Source organism: Scyliorhinus canicula, chromosome 13 (genome assembly GCF_902713615.1).
Source record: "Scyliorhinus canicula chromosome 13, sScyCan1.1, whole genome shotgun sequence".
Taxonomy (NCBI): Eukaryota; Metazoa; Chordata; class Chondrichthyes; order Carcharhiniformes; family Scyliorhinidae; genus Scyliorhinus; species Scyliorhinus canicula.
Window position 1 is genome coordinate 11,971,554 of NC_052158.1, and position 25,274 is coordinate 11,996,827.

The following is a 25,274-nucleotide window of genomic DNA, read 5'->3' on the forward strand; positions in this document are numbered from 1 at the left end:
ATTTTCTAATTTTTTGTACCGTGCCATTGGAGCATTATTGACTTGATGTAAAGCGTATTGGTTGATATGTAAATGTGATACAGAGTAAATCTGAGCAAGCTAAATACTGTAGAATCTATCAAATCCTATAAATTGGTGGACAATCTTAATTCGTCTATATTTTCCTAATTGTGAACATTACTTTGGAAGTTTTTTATATGCTGACTTTTCCCAATGATAGCCATGAAATATGTATTACTGTGAAGCAATAGTGCCAACCACTGTGCTACCATGCTACCCTGTTGTCCAGGGAGACCTCCTTGTTCCTCTTTACTGTGGAATGAGAAATATCCACTTGATGCAAATACAGCTTATGTTCAAATATCTCACAGGAAGGACTGACCAAATGATAGGAAGACATGAAAATGAGTGGGTAATTCAGCTATTTGAACTATTTCCACTTTCCAAATCAATCGTGACTCATCTCTCCCTTAATTAATTGTGTGCCCCTTAAATCTTTGGATACCAAGAGAAGGCCCTGACTGTCCCAATATCTATAATTCTTTTTGGGGGGGGGGGGGGGGGGGGAAAGAAAATTCCCCTTTTCTCAGATGCTTTGCAGTGAGAAAGTGCTTCCTGATTTCACCCCATGGTGACAATGCTGCTAATGGGTCAGAGCATTTTCCAAAATCAAGTAGAATTTCTGACAGGGAGGATTGTCGCCAATGACAGAAATGTCCCAGAATTTCCTTCCATTGAAATAAATGTAAGGAATTTCCACTGGGCTGCGAAACATGAGGTTTTCCTTCCTGTGCTGCAGAAAGGAGCTGTTTAACACCCAAACATGAGCAATAAAAATACACCTGGATGCTCCATATGACAAAATATCTGCAACATTTTGCAAAAACAGGGGGATTCTCCATCGGCCGATGCCAGAATTGGAAAAGGTGATTGGGCGGAGAATTGGTTTTGATGCTGAAATCATGGCGAGCACCGGTTTCACGCCAAATCGCAATTCTCCGGTGCCTCGACAGCGTCGTCAATACGTTTTACTCTGCAGTACAGAAAACGCGTTCCCATATTATTAATACTGACCCAGTATTCTCCAGGGCCCCCATGATTCGCCGCCTCCACTGAGGAGAATTCCCAATGGCAAGGTTCACTTGTGCTTTTAAAATTTGAGAAATCAGCGTCATGGCTAATGAGGAAGAGAGAGGAGGTAGAACACGGAGACACACGACCGTGGGCTGCTGGTTCTGACACTGGCCAGGCGGGGGGACGAGGCCCGCCAGGGCTGGGGACCACTGCACCCCGCAAAGGACTGGGGCAGAGTACAGGCACGGATTACCATTGCAGTAGCCTGAAAGGCAGCCACCTTGTTGCGCACCCCACTGACCACCCACCTTGGCATCTGGTTCTGCAGAGTGACACCGGCCATATGGGCGACCCCACTCCACCCCCTCCCCACACCCTAGTCCCCGCATTCCACCCCCCACACCCCAGCCCCCACTCTCCACCCACCACCCGTGCACCCAACCTCCAACATTCCACCCCAACCGGCCACCACCCATGGAAGCATACGGCTCACCCAAGGCAATGCCTATTATTGCCATCACGGGGGGCAATGGACTGGGGCTAAGGACCATACCCTTGGCAGCAGGGACGTGCACCAGGGCCAGAGGCCCCCATGGTGCCGGGCACCAATGGGGCCTGGGGTGCAGAGAGGGGATGGAAAGGGTAAACATTCGGGATAGAGTCCGCAGTGCCAACTGGGTCCACCGTGTTGCCCGGTGGACCTTTGTAGGCATAATATTATGCATCATTGTCACACGCCGGCCTTTCACACCCTGCAGACAATGGATATTGGTATTCAAGCAGTGCCGGTATTCCTCCTAGTCGCCTTAGCCGCTGAGGCTGTACGGGCTGGAGTTCCTTGAGAAGGAGGATGTTACAGCAGTGGAATGCACAGACGTGGAGCATGCTCCAGAGAAAAAGGAGGCAGCCGCTGACCATGGAGAGCGCTCACCCAGCAGGCCGAGGAGGAGGAGGAGGTGCAAAGGAGGTGCCACCTGAGGCCTCGTTTGTACAGGCAGTGCTGTCATGCGTTATTCTCTTTCCATTTGCTTTCTGTATTCCCAACTTAACCAAAGTGGTTTCTGATTTCTCGGGTCAACCAAGGAAACATCGCATAATGTCACAGTCTTTGTTTTCTCCCTGATGGATTACCAGGTGTGACTTGCTGCTGGGGAAGAGCCTCAAGAGCAATCCAGGTAAGATGTGGATAGCCTATCAGGGGAAAGCAACAGCAGCCAGAACCGTGGCCACAACTGGTTCTGTTGTTCAGCATAGGAGAGCAAAGTGCAGGAGAGCAATAGTTATAGGGGACTGTATAGTAAGGGGCACAGTTAGGTGCTTATGTGAATGTGAAAGATAATATGTTGTCTCCCTGGTGCCAGGGTCAAGGATGTCTCTGACAAACACAGGACATCCTGAAGGGGTGAAGAGCCAAAGGTCGTAGTGCACTTAGCTATGAAATCTGAAGCAAAAACTGACTTGGGAGTCCTTGTTCACGATTCTCTTAAGGTTAACCTGCAGGTTCAGTCAGCAATGAAGGCAAATGCAAGTTAGCATTCATGTTGAGAAGGCTAGAATACAAGAGCAGGGATGTACTTCTGAGGCTATATAAGGCTCTGCTCAGACCCCATTTGGAGTATTCTGAGCAGTTTTGGGTCCCATATCTAAGGAAGGATGTGCTGGCCTTGGAACGGGTCCAGACGAGATTCACAAGAATGATCTCTGGAATTAAGAGCTTGTATGAGTAACGGTTGAGAACTCTGGGTCTGTGCTCATTGGAAGGATGAGGGGGATCTTATTGAAACTTACAGGATACTGTGAGGCCTGGATGGAGTGAACGTGGAGTGGATGTTTCAACTTGTAGGAATAACTAGAAACAGAGGACACAATCTCAGACTGAAGGGACAATCCTTTAAAACAGAGATGAGGAGGAATTTCTTCCGCCGGAGGGTGTTGAATCTGTGGAACTCTTTGCTGCAGAAGGCTGTGGAGGCCAAATCACTGAATGTCCTTAAGACAGAGAGATATAGGTTCTTGATTAATTAGGGGATCAGGGATTATGTGGAGAAGGCAGGAGAATGGGGATAAGAAAAATATCAGCCATGATTGAATGGCAGAGGAGACTCGATGGGCCGAGAGGCATAATTCTGTCCTCTGTCTTATAGTCTGATGCCATAGCGCCTTTGCCTTTCCCATGGGTCTGTCTCAACATCCTCCCTGTGAAGTACTTCCTGTTTATCAGTAAGTGGGAGAGCAGCCAGCGCTGTCTGAAATGTGAATCTGTAGCTCAGAGTTCAAGTGTCTCAAGATTTGTTTTTTTCTGTTTCCAAAACAACCCCAATATTCCAAAACAGATACCAAACAATCTCCAAATGCATTGTATATTGCATCAAGGCAGCTTGTAATGCAGGCCTCCCTGCCAATATAGCAATGTTCTGCACTTCGATTACTCCAAGTGGCAGTGAGTAATTCTCACCACTATGTAAGCCAAGAGTATCCTGACATTTCAGCAGAGATGCGACTCCAAGATCTTCCAGCATCAGTTGATGTGATTTTGACTCGGCCATTGTCGTTGGGTAGGATCCACTGAAAATAAATTAAAATCCCTTATTGTCACAAATAGGCTTCAATGATGTTACTGTGAAAAGCCCCTAGTTGGCACATTCCGATGCCTGTCCGGGGAAGCCGGAACGGGAATTGAACCCGTGCTGCTAACCTTATTCTGCATTACAAGCTAGCTGTTCAGTCCACTGTACTACACCAGCCCGTTGAGAGCAAAAGCTTGGGTTTTGGGCTGGTTAGCCAGGAGGTGGACCAGAAAGATAATGCCGGATTTATACCTCCAGCCCTTTCCTTGGTCATCCAGTGCGCCTGGAGATCGAGTTCCACCCCAGAAAACTATTGACAGAATCTAGGCAGAGACTCCAGCGCAGGACTCAGGAGAAGCTGGACATTGAGAGCTGCGTTTTTCGGATGAGAAGTTGAATAGACTCTTTGTTCTGCCTCTCAGGCGGATGCAAATGTCTCTATCGCACCAACGGGAACAGGGAAATCCCCCCCCCCCCCCCCCCCCCCCCCCCCAACAACATTTCTCCCTTATCCGGCACCTAACCACTGTCACCCTGGACATTGATTTCATAGCTGTTCGTGAGAATTTGCTGTGCTCAGATTGGCTGATGTGTTTCCCTAAATCACATCAATGTCTATAGGTTCTTCGTATTTCGCGGTATTTTAAACCCTTTGGGCCATCCCGCGGCGGTATAAGGCGCCAGAAAAATGCAGAATCTTTATTCCTTTCCTTGCTGACAGGAAGAGAGAATGTCATCGCTCCAATCCCTGCCAATATCTTCGCTATACCTATTATCCATAATGACTCATTGACGATTCCACCTCCTTGCCTTTAACGTTGAGCGCTGCATTCATTAACATAATTCGATTACTGGGACGGTACCTTACCCCGTGCTGCACCAGAGGGTTTGTATTTGGCAGCAGGTTTAGTCTGGGGTAAAGGGCAATGCAATCTCGGTCTCCGTTTATCTCCCTTCCCTCGCCCTCCTCTCCTTTTTTCCCATTGCCAACAATCCTTGTGACTTTGCTTTCCCAGCCCGCGTTCAGTTACTCGATTCTGCATTCGGAGTCGAATGGTACATACAGTCATTTTTGTCCGACCTCCGCAAAAATCGACAGCTATTAATGTTTTCCGAAGAAGTACAGTGACCTTCAACGGGAAATCACTGTACTGATAGTGTTCGGCAGCGAAGTAACATTGTAACCAATATCAGTTAGACACAGGGGAAGCGCTGAGTGTGAACATGGCTTCCACACAGCAAGCAGAGAGTTGGATCGAGGAGACAATTTGTCCCATTTGTCTTGATTTCTTCACTGATCCGGTAATACTGGGTTGTGGACACAACTTCTGCCGATCCTGTATCATCCGGCGTTGGGGGAAAAAGACGATAAACACTTGCCCGGAATGCAAAGAGGGGTTTCCGGACGAAGACTTCAGGGAAAATCGGGCCTTAGCAAATTTGGCCGATAAAGCTCGAAAATTGAATGCGGATCCGAAAGAGAAGGAAAGGCAACTTCGCTGTGAGGAACATCAGGAAGAACTGAAGCTGTTTTGTGAAGCTGACAAGAAATTGATTTGTTACACTTGTAGAGATTCGCGAGAACACAAGTTTCACAGTTTCATACCGATTGTAGAAGCTGTTGAAATCCACAAGGTAAATGAACATGGACGATCTCTTGATTATTTCATTCCATATTGTCATGGTCTAACACTTACATTCTGTGATGTTCTCTCCCACTGCCAGGATCAGATCAAATCTGCCGTGGATTATCTGACAGACAAGAAGACTGTGGTTCTGGGAACTGAACTGACACAGAAACGGAAGATTTCTGAAGTTAGGGTAAGGTCTCCCTGTACTGATTTTCTGGGATCTCGGTTAGTTTTGTTCCCTTTATCCGGGACATTAATTATGTTTCACATTTTATTTGGTAGGAACAGTCGAGCAGTCTGCAGACCCACATCATATCCGAGTTCAGTAAAATGCACCAGATTCTCACTGAGAAAGAGCAGCGTTTACTCAGCGATCTCAGGGAAGAAGAGGAGAGGATTCTAGAACCAATGGAGATAAACCTTCGAGAGGTTCAGGAGAATTTATATTTGATGGAGAAGAATCTCCCAAAGTTGCAGAAACAGATGGAGCAGAAAGACGATCTGATATTTTTGAAGGTGAGGGAATATATAGCGGGTCAGTTCATGTATAGCGGGCCATGAATCTTCAGATCTTCAGATCGAAACATAACAGAGAATAACCTTGAAATTAATATAGTATTCGAATGAAAAATAGAAGCGGATTGAAATTGATTGTTTTGCCTATCCCCAGTCGGTGCTGCTGTAGTACGAACAGACGCTCACATGGTCTGCAAAATACATGGCTAACTGCCGCCTCTCAGGAAGGATTTGTCGTGATCTTGATGCTTAAACATCTGTTCCATGTTTAGCAAGTTTAGTATTGTCCAAGAGCTCATATCACTTCATTCCCCTTTTTAAGAATGCATCTAGTTCCCTCTTGAAAATTTCTGTGGGCAATACCTCTGTCACTGTGACAGTCAGTGCATTCTTACTTCCGGCACTGTGTCAGTCTGTGCATTCCTCCTTCCAGTTTTGTGTTAATTGCAACCGTACTTCCGGTTCTCTGTCACTCTGCGCAATCCGACTTCCTAAACGGTGTCACGGCGATCATTGGTTCTGAAGAAAGCTCCTTGTCATGCAAGGTTAACTCCGTTGATTTGTCAACCGATGATGCCAGATCTACTGAATATTTCTGGCATTTTCTGATGTTATTGCACATCGCTAGTCGTTGTTGAAAATAAATTATCTCTCTTGTTTTAACAACGCCATTTAAAATTTCCATATGCAGTGCCTAGTTCTCTCTGTCCCTGCACCCAATTTGAAACGGCTTCATTTTACGAGTCTCTGCAAAAACATTCCAGTTGCCCTTGTCTGTTGATTTCACCAACCCGAGTAAGTCCTCCTAAAGTCTGCTCCGAACCTCATTATTTGGTTATTCATGTCTTGCAGGACGTGGACCAAGAAAGGTAGGACGTGGAATTTACTGAAACTCTCTGCAAATATTGTTTTTAAATAACCATGGCAAAATCTATAGCCAATATTTAACATGTACTCTTTAATATTTACAGGAGTCATGCAGAATATCAAATAAAACCAGTAACATATGGCAACATTAATGTTTGGAATGCCAAAGGCCCTTTACAGTACATTGCATGGAGAGAAATGTTAGACTTCATTGACCCAGGTAAGAATTTATAAATTCCGAATAGACGAGCATCCAGCCCTCAGATCAGATAATCGATAATGCTGTGTCAAACATTGATTCAGGAGTCACTGCATTGTAGATGGTGAGATGAGGGTGATTTTAGAATGATACCTTAGATACAGCACAGTAAGGATGACCCATGTACAGCTTTAATCAGATCACGGAATCAACGAAAAGGTAACGAGAATCTGAAATTTAGAGAAAACGAGGGTCAAAACGCAGTTCAGAGTGAACGAGGTTGAGATTTTGGGGTGACCCCTTGGATCGAAAACTGAGCCAGAGTATCCACTGCTTACCACATGAATATGGGCACAGTAGGAAATCTTACAACATCAGGTTAACATCCAACAAGTTTATTTTCTAATCACTAGCTTTTGGAGCGTAGCTGCTTCGTCAGGTGAGTCACTGACCTGACAAAGGAGCAACACCGAAAGCTAGTGGTTCTAAACAAACCTGTTGGACTTTAACCTGGTGTTGTAAGACTTCTTTGTCAGACTTCTTACTGTACCCCAGTCTAACTCCGGCATCTCCACACCATAAATATGGTTAGTGGTCCCAACCATTCTCAGGATTCGGATTCATTGACAATTATCGGTGTCTAGTATCTACATTTGGAGTGAGGCAACATTTGCTATGATCCCTGATGGGGAAGTTGAGAGACAGTAAAACCACTCAATTCTCAATCGAGGCAAGTCAGTATTAGTTGGGAGAATGGGTCAGTGACTGGCATGGGGGTGGAGCAAAATATGGAACAGTAAAGATTGACCAGCAGCAAGCAGAAGCATTCATACACTTTCTGGACACCAATTGTTATAAAAGAGTGAGGAACAAAAACAATGACTCAAATTTATATAGTGCCTTTCTCAATTACTTCATGTACCAAAAGGCGTTACAGCAAATGAACTGGTGGCAAAATCTGCAGTCTGTTGTACGGTTGGAAATGCAGTTACCATTCTATGCACAAATATGACATTGACCAGACAATCTAATTTTGTGATGTTGTTTGAAGGATAAATATTGATCAGGACACTCACCGTCACTCTCTTTAACCTTGACTCTCACCAACTTTTCCCTATTTGTTTTCAGTTATTTTCTGTTCTCACTGCACATCCATCTCTGTTCTGATAGACAACAGTCCTACTTTAAAAATCGGTTACAGGGTTCGTATCAGTTATAAATTCTCACTGCATTGTTCTTTATACTATACGCTTGCGTGGTGCAAGTAATCAATCGGAGTAACCAATTAACAGTCATCAAGCTGTTGGTCCAAAGTAGAATTTATTCCCAAGCCTCCTTACCCCCACTGTTTAAAATTCCTACCCTGAACCCTTTCTGCCAACGCCATACTCGCACTCAACTTCATACCCTTCGGTGTTTTTAGTTTCTAAAATCTATTTCTTGTTAAATGCATTTAAAGATATGGCCTCCACATGCTTACACGATAGAGATTTCCATAGGCTCACCACCTTCCTAACTGCTTGCTCAATTTGCATGCAGACTCCGAATGACTGGTCCACTTGGACATCCAGGTCCTTTTGTACATCAATATTTCCCAATCTATCATTAAATAGGGGCTGGTTTAGCACAGTGGGCTAAACAGCTCGCATGTAATGCAGAATAATGCCAGCAGCATGGGTTCAATGCCCATACTGGCCTCCACGAATAGGCGCCGGAATGTGGCGACTAGGGGCTTTTCACAGTAACTTCATTGTGACAATAAGCGATTATTATTATTACTAACTAATACTTTACCATTCTGTTTTTCCTATCCACGTGGATAACTTCGCAGTTATACACATCATTCTGCATCTGACAAGTAATTTCCCTCCTTTATTTAACGAAGTTAAGGCTTGAAAAAATATTGAAATAATCAAGAAATAAACACAACATGTTGGAGAATGAGAGGGAGATAGCCTTTACCCCCAGTAATCATTTAGTTTGGGTGGGAAAACGTTTTGGAAATTAGAATTATAGAACATAGAACATAGAACAGTACAGCACAGAACAGGCCCTTCGGCCCTCGATGTTGTGCCGAGCAATGATCACCCTACTTAAACCCACGTAATCTGTATACCCGTAACCCAACAATCCCCCCATTAACCTTACACTACGGGCAATTTAGCATGGCCAATCCACCTAACCCGCACATCTTTGGACTGTGGGAGGAAACCGGAGCACCCGGAGGAAACCCACGCACACACAGGGAGGACGTGCAGACTCCACACAGACAGTGACCCAGCCGGGAATCGAACCTGGGACCCTGGCGCTGTGAAGCATTGATGCTAACCACCATGCTACCGTGAGGCCCCACTGCAATTATGTGCTCTCTCCGTGGAATTTATTCATTGGTGAAACACAATAAGTATATTTCTGTTGTGGGGGTAACACTAGGGCACCATACATAAGCATTATTCAAGTGTACATAAACTGGGTTCTGACTTCCAAGGCGGCAGCAGGAACTCTGACAAATGCATTCGCACTACAACAGAATGCAGAGCAGTGTGTACTCTCCTCACGCCACAGGTTTTCTGTATGGTAGTGCACATCCTGTGCAACCACAAATGTTTCCGACCTTCAGCTACACTTGTTCTAGAAGTTTTGCTTTCCCCCCGGATTCTACTGTATCAACTCGTATCTATACAGAATATCTACATACTAAATTACAGTTATTCCAAGCTGTCCTTGACAAAATCAAGTTTCATTCCACTGTGACTCTCCCCCCTCCTCACTCCTCCTCGCTTTGGCCTGAGGCCAAACACTTGGCCTCAAGCTGCCGAAGGCCTACACCTGTGGGTATATCCTCAAGGTCCACCGGGGTCCTCAGCTGCCAGGTAATATATCTTTATGACTCTTATGGCCCTGAATTCGTCCTATTGGTCACCGTTAGTCCTGGGCAAACACTAACAACAGTGTCTGTCCCATTACTCTGCACCACATGCTGCGGTGACGTTTCACACTGGCTAATCACTGCTTGCTATCGTGAGTGCTTCGTCTTCTTCCTTTGAAGAGTTCAAGTGAGGCAAATCATGTAAATCGTCAAACAACTGTATTGCAGCAATCCATATCTTTAGCCTCACATCTCTTTGCGACTTGTATCTCTTCTATCTGGCTTGTGAGCTCGATCGAGCCTCTATTCATCTCATCCAATATTTAGGCTACGGATTGAATTGGGATAGATGCATAGGTTGTTGTATTATCTGATTTCCACTCAAACATCTTTTAGTTTAAATATATAGACCAACCAACTTTTGCAGTTGTCTACCACCATTGGCCTTTCTCCATATAATGCTACCTGGGTTGGTTCCATACTGGCTGTGATGGCTTCTGTGGTAGTTATTTGTGGTTGTTAAATCAAATGTCTTGTCATAAATAGGGCGAGGATACAAGATCGTAGAGCCCCTGGTGCTATATGCGACCATTGTCATCTCTATCATCTTCCCTCAATACCCCTATGTTCTCCACTCTCTGACGCCTGCCCTCTACCAGTGGAGTTAAGTCAGCAAGCACAGGCATGACCAGCATCAGCCCGATGACACCCTTCTGTTTGCAATATCATCAGTCTGACTTAACAATAGATGTATTAGTCTCCTGGGTTGGGATGTGGTTGTGCCAGACACTATTTTCCTTGTATGTTAAAAGATTGATGGATCCAACACTTTGCATTGTATATATCATCATCATTCACATGTTCATTTCCTATCTTGGACAGGGTACATTAATTTCCATGATGGTGATACTCTATTCTTTGCCGTATTAGTGATCCTTCATTTTGAGATGTGATACCAATTTAGTCTACCATATTCGCTGCTCCAAATGTCATCTCCTCTACACCACGAAGACTAAATCCAGACAAGGCGACAACTTTAAACAGTGCCTTCATTCCGTCTGCAGACATGGCCCCAACCTTCAGTTGCTTGCCATTAAACTTGGGATCTTTCTCACAGACCATCTCCATTTTTGGCCTACTGCAATGTTCCAATAGAGCCCAGCGCAAACTGAAGGAGCAGCAACTCATTGTCCAATTAGAAACATAGAAGGAGGGGGTATTCGGCCATTCGGCCCTTCAAGCCTGCTCCGTCATACATTATGACCATGTCTGATCATCCAACTCAGTAACCTGGTGGCCAACACTATTTGTCTTCTTCACCACCTCGTGCATCTACATGCTCACAGGATCACCTAGATTTCGTTGCATATTTCCTCCCCCAATCTCCAGCAATTCCGGTAATGATATCTTGCCTGTTTCTGCCACCAAAGTGCTGAAACTCATATTCATCCACATTATCCTATCTCGGCCATTTATTTGCCCACTCACTCAACTTGTCCAAATCTCATTGAAGCATCTCTGCATCATCCTCACAGCTCACCCTCCCACCCGGATTTGTGGGGTTACATTAGCTACCCTGCAATTCATAGGAACTGTTACAAAGTCTATAGAGTCTTGGAAGATAGTTCCATTAATAAGCCGTGTAATTATCCAAAACGTTTTTTGTTGCAACCAACCGTCCCCACTGAAACTGATGAGCAATGCTTGTTTGCTCTCAGGTGGTCATAAATATTGGGTACTCTCTCCTTCAGCAGGGATTGACGGCAGGGGAATTGAATAGTTTTAAGGCAGAAGTAGATATATTTCTGACTAACAAAGAAAAAAAGGAATATCGGGGGTATATGGATATGTGTGCCTATACACACTTTCTCCCCTCCATGCGTTTATTTCGCCACATCAGTTTCCCCTGTTATATGTAGATATTTGTGCACGTCCTATTATGTGTTCTCTATTTGTCTCTGCTCTCTCTTTCCCATCCTCCCTCCCCTCCTTTTATCTCTTACACACTCCTCATTCTCAGCATTCTCCTGCTTTCTTCAATTCCCCCACCTGCCTCCACTCCCCCCTCCCATTCCGTTTTCTCCCCTTTTTGAGCAATCTCACTCTGTCCCCTTGCCTTTCTGTGCTCTCTTTTACCTCCCACTCCTCCCACCTCTGTCAACACTCCCCTTCCTGTCGTTCTCTTGCCCCTCCCTGAGCCACTCTATCCTCTCACTCCCCTACCAACCCATTCTAGCTCCCCTCCTGGCCCTCTTCTTCTCTGCCTCTCTTTGCACACGCCCATTGCCACTCCCCACATCACTGCCCGCCTCCACTGCTCACTCTCTCCATCCCATCTCCTGCATTTGATCTTACTCCTCCCAGACTCTCTGCTCTCGACAGCCCTCACGCCTCCATTTCAGCCTATCGATCCCTACTCCTCCTCTTTGCTCCTCTGCCCTCTCTCTACCTTTCCTGTCACTGTTTTTGCCGCCTCATACCTCTCCCCTCCCATTCTCCCCCTCCAGCTCCCTCTCCTATCTCCCACTCTCACATCCTCAACTCCTCTCCACTTCTAGCTCTCTCCCTCCATCTTCCATTCCTATCTCCTTTCCCTCTCCATCTCCCAATTTCCACACCATGCTCTCATCTCTGATCCCACTCACAATATTTCCTTCACATAACTCAACTTCCCACTCAGTAACCCCTCACGTTCCACTTTCAAATCTCTCAATATCCCACCATAGCTGTACCTGATAGTCCCCCCTCCCTCACTATTTACCCCTCACTTATATGTTGCGACCCCTCCTGATCCCCTACCCCTCACTCCTCCCTATTCTTGCCATCCTCTGGACTTCCTGCTGCCTCTTAACTTTTCCCATTTGCTGTCCCTCCTCCAGACTTTGTCCCTCTATTCTCTAGCTCACATATTCCTTTTGTCTTCATCCCCTCCCTTGGGTTAACAATAATAATCTTTATTATTGTCACAAGCAGGCTTACATTAATACTGCAATGAAGTTACTGTGAATTCTCTATCCTTCAGGTTCCCTTTTCATCTCTCTCACTCTACTCACTCTCCATCCTTCTGCAGTCACCCCTCTCCTTATGCACTGTCAAATCCGTGGGAACCCCCTCCGTCTAAGTCAGTGTCTTTCAAACTTTTTTTCTGGGGACCTATTTTTACCAACCGGCCAACCTTCGGGACCCATGCCAGCTGACCTTCAGAGCCCATGCCAGCCGACCTTCAATGGCCATGCCAGCCGACCTTCACAACCCACACTGGCCGACCTTCACGACTGACGTGAGCTGACCTTCACAACTCACGCAGGCCAACCTTCATGACGCACGCCAGCCAACATTTGGGACCCACCATTTTCTCTTACCTTTAATGCGAGAGGTGAGCCTCCTTGGTTCTCATTTACTTGTTTGCTGCTGAAAAAATGGAGGAATCGCAATCGTGCCCAAAGCACATGACAGCGACATTCGGGGTGCATGACCTGCTCTTTGCCTCCCTTCAGGCAGGAAGTTTACATTGAATTTAAAAAAAAATCTTCTGCATCTCCGATTGCGCAAATCCACGTGCAACAGCTGGCTTTTAACAATGCCAGCTGCGAGCGGCCTTCAATATGATGGCGAGGACCATATTCAAAAATACATGCACAGTGCGCATGCGTATCCGCACATCGGTGCACATGCGCAGAACCTCTTGAAGGCCGCTCACAGCCGGCTCCGCGACCCTCCTAACATCCGCCAGAGACCCACCTGCGGGTCGTGATCCCAACTTTGAAAATGCCTGCTCTAAATCACTGACTGTGTTATTTTAACTTTCCCCCAGCTCCAGCCTCTCTGACTTTGGATCTGAACACAGCGAATTCCTGGCTCATCCTGTCTGAGGACCGGACCAGTGTGAGACTCGGAGACATGTGGCAGCCGCTCCCTGACACCCCGGAGAGGTTTGATTTATCACCCTGTGTCCTGGGATCAGAGGGATTCACATCAGGGAAACATTACTGGGAGGTGGAGGTGGGGAGCAAGACTGAATGGCGGCTTGGAGTGGCTCGGGGCTCAGTGGACAGGAAAGGCGAAATCGACCTGAAACCTGAGAACGGATATTGGATTGTGAGACTGATTGCCGGAAGTGTCTATTTTGCCTCTACTTCTCCCGCACTGACCCCACTAACCCTGAGTGTGAATCCCCAGAAGATTGGAGTTTTCCTGGACTATGAGGGGGGACATGTGTTATTTTACAATGCGGACAACATGTCCCATCTCCACACTTTCACCGACATTTTCACTGAAAGCATCTTTCCCTTCTTCAATCCGGGATCGAAAATGGATGGGGCAAACTCCGCGCCGCTGACAATCAACAGGATGAAAGGTCATTAGCCGATCCATCTCCCTGCCATCTCCTTGCCTCCGGTCAGCTGTAAACTGATGGGTGTGGGTTTCAGTCACAAGATGTGAGAGCAGCCAGGTTAACATTAACCCTGTATGGGAACTGGGAACTGAAAAATCAGCAAGGACTTCTGTAGGGCTGGGGAAAAGAAGCAGGGAGAGAAAAGAAACAAATAGAAGCTCAATTGTAGAGAGGAACTTACTGGGTAGAATGAGCTGTGAACTACAGGAAGCCGGTATATCTTCCTTTTTTTTTAATAAACGTTTTATTGAGGCATTTTCTTTGGCTTTTTAACAGCAACAAAATCAACAATATAAATAACAAGATAAATATATACATAGTGCAAATTCCACCACCCTCTCCCACAGGTCTTGCCATTACTTACCCCGCTAACCTATGCTAACCTAACCCCCTCGCCCCACCTTTTTTTCTGCTGACGATTAGTTCTCTGTGCGGAAGTCGACAAATGGTTGCCACCTCCCGGTGAACCACAGCTGAGACCCTCTGATGGCGAATTTAATTTTCTCCAGGCAGAGGAAGCCAGCCATGTCTGAAAGCCTGGTTCTCCGATTTTGGGGGCTTTGAGTTCCTCCATGCCAGCAATATACACCTCCGGGCTACCAGGGAAGCAAATGCCAGAACGTCTGCCTCTTTCTCCTCCTGGATTCCCGGGTCCTGCGATACCCCAAAAATCGGCACCTCCGGACTCATTGCCACTCTCGTATTTAATACCTTGGATATGGTGTTGGCAAACCCCTACCAAAATCCCCTCAATTCTGGACATGCCCAGAACACATGGTTCGCTACCCCCCCCCCCCCCCCCCAACAACCTGCACACTTCGCACATCTGTCTTCCACGCTAAAGAATCTGCTCATCCAGGCCATTATCATGTGGGCCTGGTGAACAACCTTAAATTGGATCAGGCTGAACCTGGCACATGTTGCGGTAGCATTGACCCTTCCTAACGCGTCCGCCCAAAGGCCCTCCTCTATCTCTCCCCCCAGCTTCTCCTCCCACTTACGCTTCAGCTCCTCGGTCTGCGTCTGCTCCAAACCCATAATCTATGTCCGAGATGCTCCCCTCCCCTATCCATCCTCTAGAGACCACCCTGTCCTGGATCCCCCTTACTGTCAGGAGTGGGAAGGTTGATACCTGCCTCCGCAAAAAGTCCCGCACCTGTAAATATCGGAGATTATTCCCTCCAGTCAGTGCAAACTTCTCCTCCAGCACCCTCATACTCGGGAAGCTACCTTCCAAGAATAAGTCCCCCATCCTCTCTATCCCCGCTCTCCGCCAAATACGGAACCCCCCCATCCATCCTCCCCGGACAAACCTATGATTGTCGCACATTGGGGACCACATCGATGCCTCCTCCACTGCCCCCAGACTCTCAGGGCCGCCACCACCACCGAACTGGTGGAGTACCGCGCCGACGGGAACGGCGGGGCGCCGTCACGAGTGCCCCTAAATTTGTGCCCTTACACGAAGCCGCCTCCATGCGAACTCACGCCAGCTCCCCTCTCCCCCTCCCGCCCCCACCAGCTACCTCGTCACCATGGCTATATTAGCCACCCAATAATAATTACTGAAATTTGGCAGCGCCAGCCCTCCATCACCCCAACTCCGCTTGAACATTGCCCTCTTCACACGCGGGGGCTTGCCCCCCCCACCCCCCACACACACAAAGCCCACAATAATCTTATTAATCGGCTTAAAAATGGACTGTGGGATGAAGATGGGGAGGCACTGGAAAATGAAGAGAAACCTCGGGAGAACCGTCATTTTTACCGACTGCACCCTACACGCCAGAGACAACGGGAGCGTGTCACATCTCAGGAAATCCTCCTTCATCTGGTCCACCAACCGGGCCAAGTTCAATTTGTGTAGCCTATCCCAATCCCTCGCCACTTAGATACCCAGGTATCTGAAACTGTCCCCTACCACTCTGAATGGCAGTTCCCCTAGTCGCCTCTCCTGACCTCTCGCCTGAACCACAAACAGCTCGCTCTTCCCCATATCAAGCTTGTAACCCAAAAACCGGCCGAATTCCCCTAGGATTCCCATAATTTCCCCCATCCTTTCCATTGGGTCTGAGACCATGAAGGCAAGTCATCCGCATACAACGATACTCTGTGCTCCACCCCCTCCCCCCCGAACCAACCCCTTCCATTCACTTGAGGCCCTCAGACAATTGCCAGCGGCTCTATCGCCAGCACAAACAGCAGTGCGGGGAGGGGACATCCCTGTCTCATCCACCGGTGTCATCTGAAATATTCTAACGTCGTCCTATTCATCCACACACTAGCAACCGGCGCCTGGTACAGCAGCCTAACCCAGTCAACAAAGCCCCTCCCAAACTCAAACCGCTCCAGCACCTCCCATAAGTAATCCCACTCGACCCGGTCAACACTTTTTCAGTGTCCATCGCAACCACCACTTCAGCTTCCCTGCCTTCCGGGGGCATCATAATCACATTGAGCAACCTTCTTACATTGGCCCCCAGCTGCCTTCCCTTAACAAACCCTGTCTGGTCCTCCCCTATAATGTCTGGTCCACAGTCCTCAATCCTAAAGGCCAGAATCTTGGCCAGGAGTTTGGCATCCACGTTTAACAGGGATATTGGCCTATAAGAGCCGCACAGCTCCAGGTCCTTGTCCTTTTCAAAATGAGCGAGATCATGGCCTGTGACATCGTCTGGGGTAAACCCCTCTTTCCTTGGCCTCGTTAAAGACTTTCAGCAGTACCGGCCTACAATATTCCGAAGAACGTTTGATAGAACTCGACTGGGTACCCGTCTGGCCCTGGGGCCTTCCCCGACTGCATGGCCTTCAAGCCCTCCACTATCTCCTCCAGCCCGACCGGGGCCCCCTGCCCTTCTACCAGCTCCCCATCCACCTTTGGGAAAGTCAGCCCATCCAAGAAGTGCCTCATCCCCTCCGGCCTCCCAACCTACTATAAAAGTCCCGAAAGGTGTTGCTCACCCCCTCCGAGTCCCCAACTAAGATCCCATCCCTGTCAACCACTTTCCCTATTTCTCCAGCTGCCTCCCTCTTTCTGAGCTGCTGTGCAAGCATCCTGCTGGCCTTCTCACCGTGCTCGTAGATCGCTCCCTTCACCTTCTTCAGCTGCTCCACTGCCCTACCTGTAGTTAACAAACCCAATTCTGCCTGCAGACTCCGGCGTTCCCTCAATAGCCCTGCCTCTGGAGGCTCCGTATTCCTCCTATCCACTCGTAGGATCTCTCTTACCAGTCGGTCCGTTTATGCCCTTTCCGTCCTGTCCCTGTGAGCCTGGATCGAGATCAGTTCTCCTCTCACCACTGCCTTCAGCGCCTCCCAGACCACTGCTGCTGGGACCTCCCCAGTGTTGTTTACCTGCATGTAGTTCAGCATGCACTCCCTCAACCTCCCGCAGACCGCTTCATCCATCAATAGCCCCACATCCAACCTCCAGTGCAGGCACTGCTTGCTGTCCATACTGACCTGCAGGTCCACCCAGTGCGGAACATGATCCGAGATCATAATCGCCGAATAGCCCTTGTCCACCACCCCCGCCAACAGGACCCTGCCCACTACAAAGAAATCTATCCGGGAATACACCTTGTGAACGTGGGAGAAGAAAGAAAATTCCTTGGCTGTCGGCTGCCTAAATCTCCACGGATCCACCCCCCCCACACACACACCCACCCCCTCCCCCATCTGTTCCATGAACCTGTTCAGCTCCTTCTCCATTGCTGGCACCTTGCCCATTCTCGAACATGACCAGTCCAGGCCTGGATTGATAACCGTGTTGAAATCCCCACCCATAATCAGCCTGGGCGAATCAAGGTCCAGCATCTTCCCCAGTACCCGCCTTATAAAATCCCCATCGTCCCAATTTGGCACGTATATGTTTACCAGCACTACCTTCAACCCCTGCAGCCTGCCACTAACCATGATGAATCTACCTCCCACATCCGAGACTATTCTCCCTGCCTCAAATGCCACCCGCTTGTTGATCAAAATCACAGCCCCGCTTGTCTTCGAATCCAGCCCCAAATGGAAAATCTAACTAACCCAGCCTTTCCTCAACCTGACCTGATCCACGACCCGAAGATGTGTCTCCTGCAACATCGCCATGTCCACCTTCAGTCTCCTCAGGTGTGCAAACACACGAGCCCTCTTCACCGGCCCATTTAGCACCTGAAAATTCCAGGTGACCAGCCTAGTTAGAGCAGCGCCTTCTCCACCTTCTGAATCGCCTGGTCCTGGGCTTCCAGTCTGCTTTCCAGGCGATCTATAGACTCCTTTCTCGGGCCCAGGCATTCCCGCTTCTGTCCGGCGGAACCATCCTGAATGGCCTGCATCACTGGGTCCGCTGCACTCTGCGCTGCCACCCCAGGGGTCCAGACATCGGCCATACTGTCTCCCGTTACAACTTCAACACTGCTCGCTACTGGCTTCTTGTTTCTGCCCTTTTGCACACTTCTGATCCTTTTTTCCATGAACCAATGCAAGGAAACAGTGCCCAGCTGCATCAGCCAATGAATCTTCCGATTAAAACCAAAGAAAAGGCCGGGAGAATGGTCCAAAAGTCCAACCAGAGCGGGAGCCACCAGCTGTGTGACTTAGTCCTCCATAGCCGCCACCGGAAGTCGCCGGTGACCTTCCTGTATGTAATGTTGCTCCACAGGCGGAAGGTAGTGTGACATCACCATGTTTGAGATTAATCAGTTCATCAGATTCTCACACTGGGGTCTTTCCAGAGGGTCCCCGAAATAGCTTTCCGAGAGGGTGGGGAAGGAAAACAGTGAGTGAGATAGAGTAGAGAGCATTTGCGAAAGAGGCAGTGTGGGGGGTGGGGGGAGAGTAATGACAAGAAATCCACTTTGTATACATTCCCAGGAGTTAGTGTTAGTTCTGTATCGAGCATTTGCATATTTCCACCCCAAACCTCCCGAATCCTCTCCCTTCTTCACGGTGATGGACATTTCACTGTCATGGTTTTCAGCGGTGAGTCTCACATTGACTTTCAGTAGGAGGGGAGGGGAGGGGAGGTGGGAGACCAGCTGCTGCTGTGATACTCACTGTCTTCAGTTTGGGCTCAGGCAGTGAGTAAGTGCCGTTATCCAGCTGCCCGGCCTGCTGAGTATTTCCATCATTCTCTGTTTATATTAAGCTCTAGTTGGTTAGTCTCCTGTTGAATGTTTGAATGAGTCCAGAGCACGATGGAAGTGGGGTGTCCCACATCGGATGGCTCCCACCTAGGAAGAAGAAAGAAGGCTGAAGCCTGGTCCCAGGGGAGCTCTGGATGAATGCAGAGGAGAAAGAAAGAAGATTTTAAGATTTAAGGAAGTTTGGTGAAGTTTTTTTTTCTTTTCCCCCTTTTATTTTTCAAAAGGAAAAAGAATAATTCAGATTGATGAAGGACAGGAGGGTGGAGGGGGGGGGAGAGGAGAAGAGAAAGAAAGTAAAAAACAATAAACCGCTGAAGGATGCGAAAAGCAGCGTCGAAGAAAGGAGTTCGCCGCAGAAGGAGAAGACGAATAAAAGTGTTGACAGGCTGGCGGAAGCCGAACCGCAAGGCAGGGCAGCATTACCTACAGTGGAGAAGATGACCGAGGTGATGGCGGTGGAGCTGAAAAAACAGTTTGCGAGGCACATGGAGGCCTTGAGGAAGGAGACGGTGGTCGTATTGAAGTCACTGGTGGAGGAGGCAATCGCCCCGGTGGCGGTGGCAAAGGCATTGGCCGAGGTGAGAGAGCAGGGCGAGTAGATGAAGGAAATGGAGGAAGCCGTGTCACGATATAGCGACCAGGTCACCTCGATGGGGGATGAGCTGCGGAGGGTTGTGGAGCTTAACAGAGGACTCTGAGCAAAGCTTGAAGACTTGGAAAACCGCTCAAGGTGGCACAATTTGAGAATTGTGGGCTTGCCCGAAGGGACAGAGGGCCCAAGGCCAACACAATACTTCACTAAGAAGTTGGCGGAGCTGATGGGGGAGGGTGAGAACCCCTCCCGGTACGAGCTAGACCGAGCTCATCGGTCATTAAGGCCGTAGCCCAAAGTGAACGAGCCGCCAAGGGCAGTAATTATCTGCTTCCATCAGTTTTGCATGAAGGAGAAGGTATTAAACTATTAATCGGGTCGGGGATTAAGACGCTAAAAGATTTGTTTCTTCGGGGTCGATGTGCAGGATTGAGGGAGCTGGAAGCGAAATATGGGCTGGAGCAGGGAGAGGTGTTTAGATATATGCAGGTTCGGGACTTTGCCAGGAAGGAGATACAGAACTTCCCGGAGGAACCGGCTTCCACATTGCTGGAGGAGGTGCTGGTGATAAGGGGACTGGAGAAGGGGGCAGTGTCAGCGGTATACGGAGCTATGTTGGAAAAAGATAAGGCACCACTGGAGGGGATCAAAGCAAAGTGGGAGGAAGAGTTGGGAGAGGTTATAGAGGAGGGGGTCTGGTGTCAGGTGCCCCGGAGAGTGAATGCCTCCACCTGTGTGAGGTTGGGGCTGATACAGCTGAAGGTGGTGTACAGAGCACACCTCACGAGGGCGAGGATGAACCGATTCTTTGAAGGGGTAGAAGATGCGTGTGAACATTGCCGGTTGGGCCCCACTAATCACGTTCATATGTTTTGGTCCTGTCCAAAGCTTGGGGAGTACTGGAAGGAGGTGTTTAGGGTAATTTCGAAGGTGGTGCGTGTGAAACTAGACCCGGGTCCCCGGGAGGCTATATTCAGGGTGTCGGACCAGCCAGGGTTGGAAACGGGTGTGGAGGGAGATATTATCGCCTTTGCCTTGTTGATCGCCTGAAGGTGGATGCTGCTGGGATGGAGAGCAGCCTCTCCACCCTGTGCCCTGGCGTGGCGGGGGGACCTGTTGAAATACTTGACACTTGAGAAGGTTAAGTTCGAACTGAGGGGAAGCTCGGAGGGGTTCTACGAGTGGGCACTATTTATTATGCTCTTTCAAGAACTGGATAACATCGAACATTAGTTGGGGGGGATGGGTCGGTGGGTTGGGGGGGAGGGGGGCTGTGTATATTAAAGATGGCTATGGGTAATCTCTGATTCCTTTTTTGCAATTTGTTTGTGTTAACATGCAGGCTGATGTTTGGAGGTTGGTGGGAGGATGGGATCGTTGTTATTGTTATGGGGTTTGATATATTTGTTGTTGATTATTGTTTGTTGTTGGTGGGTGTAAATTTGGGAGAGAAATTGTGAAAAAGGAGGGAAATAAAAATATTTTTAAAAAAAGAAACACGTCTAAAGTCTGACTTTTTAAAATTTCGAACACTCTGTCCTCAGTTGTGGTTGGCCTATAGGGTACGAACAACTGGAATTGATGAATCATGTGGAATTTATTAAGCAGGATATTACATGTGCTGAACAAGAAACAAATGACGTTTTCCATCTCGCAAAATGCCAGGAATTCTTAGTTAGCATGGACGATACACTTCCTTTTTGTCTTTGAAGTTATATTGAAATGTGCCCAGAGGAGTCAGACGACTGAAACCATGGTTCCCACTTTACAAACAAGGATTATAACTTCTCCACTTCTATTACCTCAGTTTCCCATTCCTCCTTCCTTTGTTTGGAGATGGTCCAAATTCACTCCTCCTTATGGAGATTATGCCAATCATTATGTGTCACCCAATCTTTGCAACAACCCTTGCTTCATGGGTCACAGACTCTAGAAGTTTACATTCCATTCCAAAGAAATGCATATTTAATCCTGATACGGAGAAGCCATAAATTAAGTAATATTCTCTCATCAACACATCTTAACCCAAGCCCCATAATAAAGATGTTAAATTCAACAGTTAAACCCACATCCTATTATAACGTCAGAGAATAATGATACAGATCAATTAAAGCAATGACTGGTTTAAACATTGAGTCACCTTAGGTTCACAATGTTTTAGCCATTCCTTCAGATTGACACATTGTGGTTTTTCAGACAACTTCAGTTCAAGACTCAAAGGAGTTCTGTCATAAAACAATAAAACAATTTTGTTTCTTCGCAAATCACTGTTTTCCAACTCTGCAACTCTCTCCTCGATTGTTAATTGTCCAACCTAATGTCAAAACAGGAATATCTACTTTTAGACTGTGGTTACAGAATAAAATCTATACCTATTACACATTCTAAAAAATTGTAGAATGACAAAAATCTTACACTGATTCTCAACCCATTCACCAATAGAAACTGATCCTTCCGATCTACTCTGACCAGACCGCTCATGATTTTGAACACCACTATTAAATCTCATTTCAACCTTCTTTCCTCCACGGAGAACAGGCAAACTGTCTCTAATCTATGTACATTACTGATATTTCTCATCCCTGGAACCATTTTCTTCAATCTGTTCTCCACCCTCCCTAATGCCTTCACATTCTTCCAAAAGTGTGGTGCTCAGAACCTGGCACACTGCTCCATTTTTGAGGCCAACCCTATTTTCTTTATACTGATATAATACAATTCCTTGCTTTGGCATTCTATACCCCCTGTTTAAAATCACAAAATATCATATATTTTATTCACTGCTCTCGATCTGTCCTGACTCTTTCAATTATTTATGCACAAACATAATCCCGGTTCCATTTTTCCTGCACCCACTTTACAATTGCGTCCTGAATTTTACATTGCCTCTCTCCATTCTTTCAACCAAAATGAATCACTCCGCATTTCTCTACATTAAACTTCATCTGTGAATTGTCTGAATTCCACCAACTTGTCTATGCCCTACACTACCCTCCTCGCAGTTCACAACACTTCCAAATTTCATTCTAGTCCTGAAAATGTTGAAATTGTGCCATATTCACCAAAGTTTGGGACATTAATATATATTAGGAAGAGCAGGGTCGTAATAACAACTCCTGGAAACTCCACAAAAAGAAATCCCTTTGTTTGAAAAACAACCATTAAACGCGACTTTTCTGTTTGTTGTCACTCAGCCAGTTTTGTATCGATGTTGCTATTGCCCCCTTTGTTCCATGAGGTCTACATTACTGTACGTTATCAGATGTAGTTTGGAAGTCCATATACACAACAACAGAAATCCAGAACGTTAGTAAATACAATATACATTTAATAAATGTGTGCTGGTTTTCCTTAATTAACTAGAATTAGCCATATGACTATTAGTTTTACCCTAAGTTACCATTTCTTAAAGCTTTCTCACCACCAAGGTCAAACTGTTGCCGGACTAAGTTGAACATTAACAATTTTCCCATCCACTGCTCCTCAGAAAATATGAAAAATAATGGTGAGTGCCTCCACAATTTCCATTCTCACTTGCCTCATTATCCTTGAATGGATCTCATACGGTCAGCCTTATATATATGCAATACTAATCCAGTAAACAACCAGTTTGCGCTGAAATGCTATCAGAATTCCCGACTCAAAGCTGCATAAACAGCTCTAGTCTGAGATATTCCAAATAATTAGTTCATACTGGGATCAAAGGAAATGTTTGAGATTATTTTTTATTTTTTTTATTAAATTTAGATTACCCAATTATTTTTCCAATTAAGGGACAATTTAGCGTGGCCAATCCACCTACTCTGCACATTTTTGGGTTGTGGGGGCGAAACCCACACAGACACGGGGAGAATGTGCAAACTCCATATGGACAGTGACCCAGAGCCGGGATCGAACCTGGGACCTCAGCGCCGTGAGGCGGTTGTGCGAACCACTAGGCCACCGTGCTGCCCTATGTTTGAGATTATAATCTTAAAACCTCTCTTACGGTCTGCACTATTGACAGAATACTTGGAAGCAGGTGTCCAATTGTGACTAAAATGGCCATTCATTCTCAAAAATGAAGTCAAGACTTTTTATTCAACAAGACCAGCTACTGGGAGATTAAGAGAGGGCAGATGATCGAGCCAACAATCAAGCACAGCCTCGATAAACCAATAGCTAATTTCTTTACTGTGGAAGAGCCTGCAAGGCTAAGAAAAACCTTCTGGCCCACCTGTGAACGTGCAGCCAAACGTGGCATCACCCAAGCATAGAAATGATGGTATTATTAGGGGTTGCTGATGAATAACTACTTTGCTATCATAACCTTCTTTATCTTGAGATAAAATTACCTTACACAATTGTACCAGCGGTGCTCGCCTTGGCAGCATGTATACTAAAATGGGAACGATACAGAGAAGATTAGCATGGCACAATTGTACCAGATGTTTACAAGCATATGTGAAGTTGTGCACCTGATTTTAAGGTGGTCTGCAAACAATTTATTTTAAATATGTTTAAATCAATCGACTTCATGCTGAATTTATAAATAAATCAATGCTAAGATCTCATCTAGAGTGCTGTGTTCAGTTCTGGGAAGATGTCACGGTTTTTCAGAGAAGACAGAAGAGATTTACCAGAATTGTAACAAGGCTGGTGGGTTTTAGTTATGTTGTTTGATCGGGTTGGGGTTATGTATCTTAGAGGAAAGACAAGTTAAGAAGAGATGAGTCACAGATATTGAAACATGTGAGTACGTTTGACAGACCAAGTAAGGGGAAGGGTGGCCGTAAGATCCAGAGGATATAGATGGAAGCTGATGCCAAAATGACATCTGTTTTCAATTATTTTGAGCTGGAACACAGTCTGAATTGGTGGGCGTAACAGAATCTGCAGTGACATTCAAGAGAACATTGCAGAGCCATTGAAGGGTTTGAGTAAAGAACAGGTGAGTGAGACGAATCAATAACTATACAAAAGCATGAACTCGGGCATGGTGAGCCAATGATGACTCATCTGAATGTAATAGCGAATAATGTCCAAAACTCCAGACTCCTGAATGACTCTCGTATAGATTGATCTGATCTCTTCACACATCTTCTCTACTGAGTTGTACCGAACTCCGTATGCTCACCCGTTGCCTGAGCCTATGTCTTTACTCGCCCTTAGTTTAAGATCTTACAAAATGAGTTTCCAGTATATTATTGGCAAGGTGCAAAACTGCGGACCATGGATGATTCTGTCTGGGAAAGTAAAGGTTACTGATTTCACATCAGCAACTTGCATTTACATAACATTGTGGTAAAATGTGCCAAAGTGCTTCACATGAGCATAACCATTGAAGAACTGACACTGATCCAAATAAGCAGACAATAAGAGGGGTGCACTTTCAGAGGTTCGGTGCAGACTCAATGGGCTAAATGACCTCCTACTGTATTGTTGGGAT

General features: G+C 46.7%; 1 protein-coding gene and 1 non-coding gene across 2 annotated transcripts; both read left to right on the forward strand.

Moving 5' to 3' along the window:
- Window positions 1-4,859: 4,859 nt before the first annotated feature.
- Window positions 4,860-14,586, forward strand: LOC119975433 (zinc-binding protein A33-like). Its single transcript, XM_038815076.1, has 6 exons — window positions 4,860-5,276; window positions 5,367-5,462; window positions 5,555-5,788; window positions 6,641-6,657; window positions 6,760-6,875; window positions 13,538-14,586. Exons 1-6 carry the CDS (start codon window positions 4,866-4,868, stop codon window positions 14,086-14,088), a joined length of 1,425 nt encoding a protein of 474 aa, XP_038671004.1. The 5' UTR covers window positions 4,860-4,865; the 3' UTR covers window positions 14,089-14,586.
- A 9,614-nt stretch (window positions 14,587-24,200) lies between these two features.
- On the forward strand, window positions 24,201-24,309 carry LOC119976893. Its single transcript, XR_005463051.1, has one exon. It is a non-coding gene; the product is annotated as a U6 spliceosomal RNA (small nuclear RNA).
- Window positions 24,310-25,274: the final 965 nt, after the last annotated feature.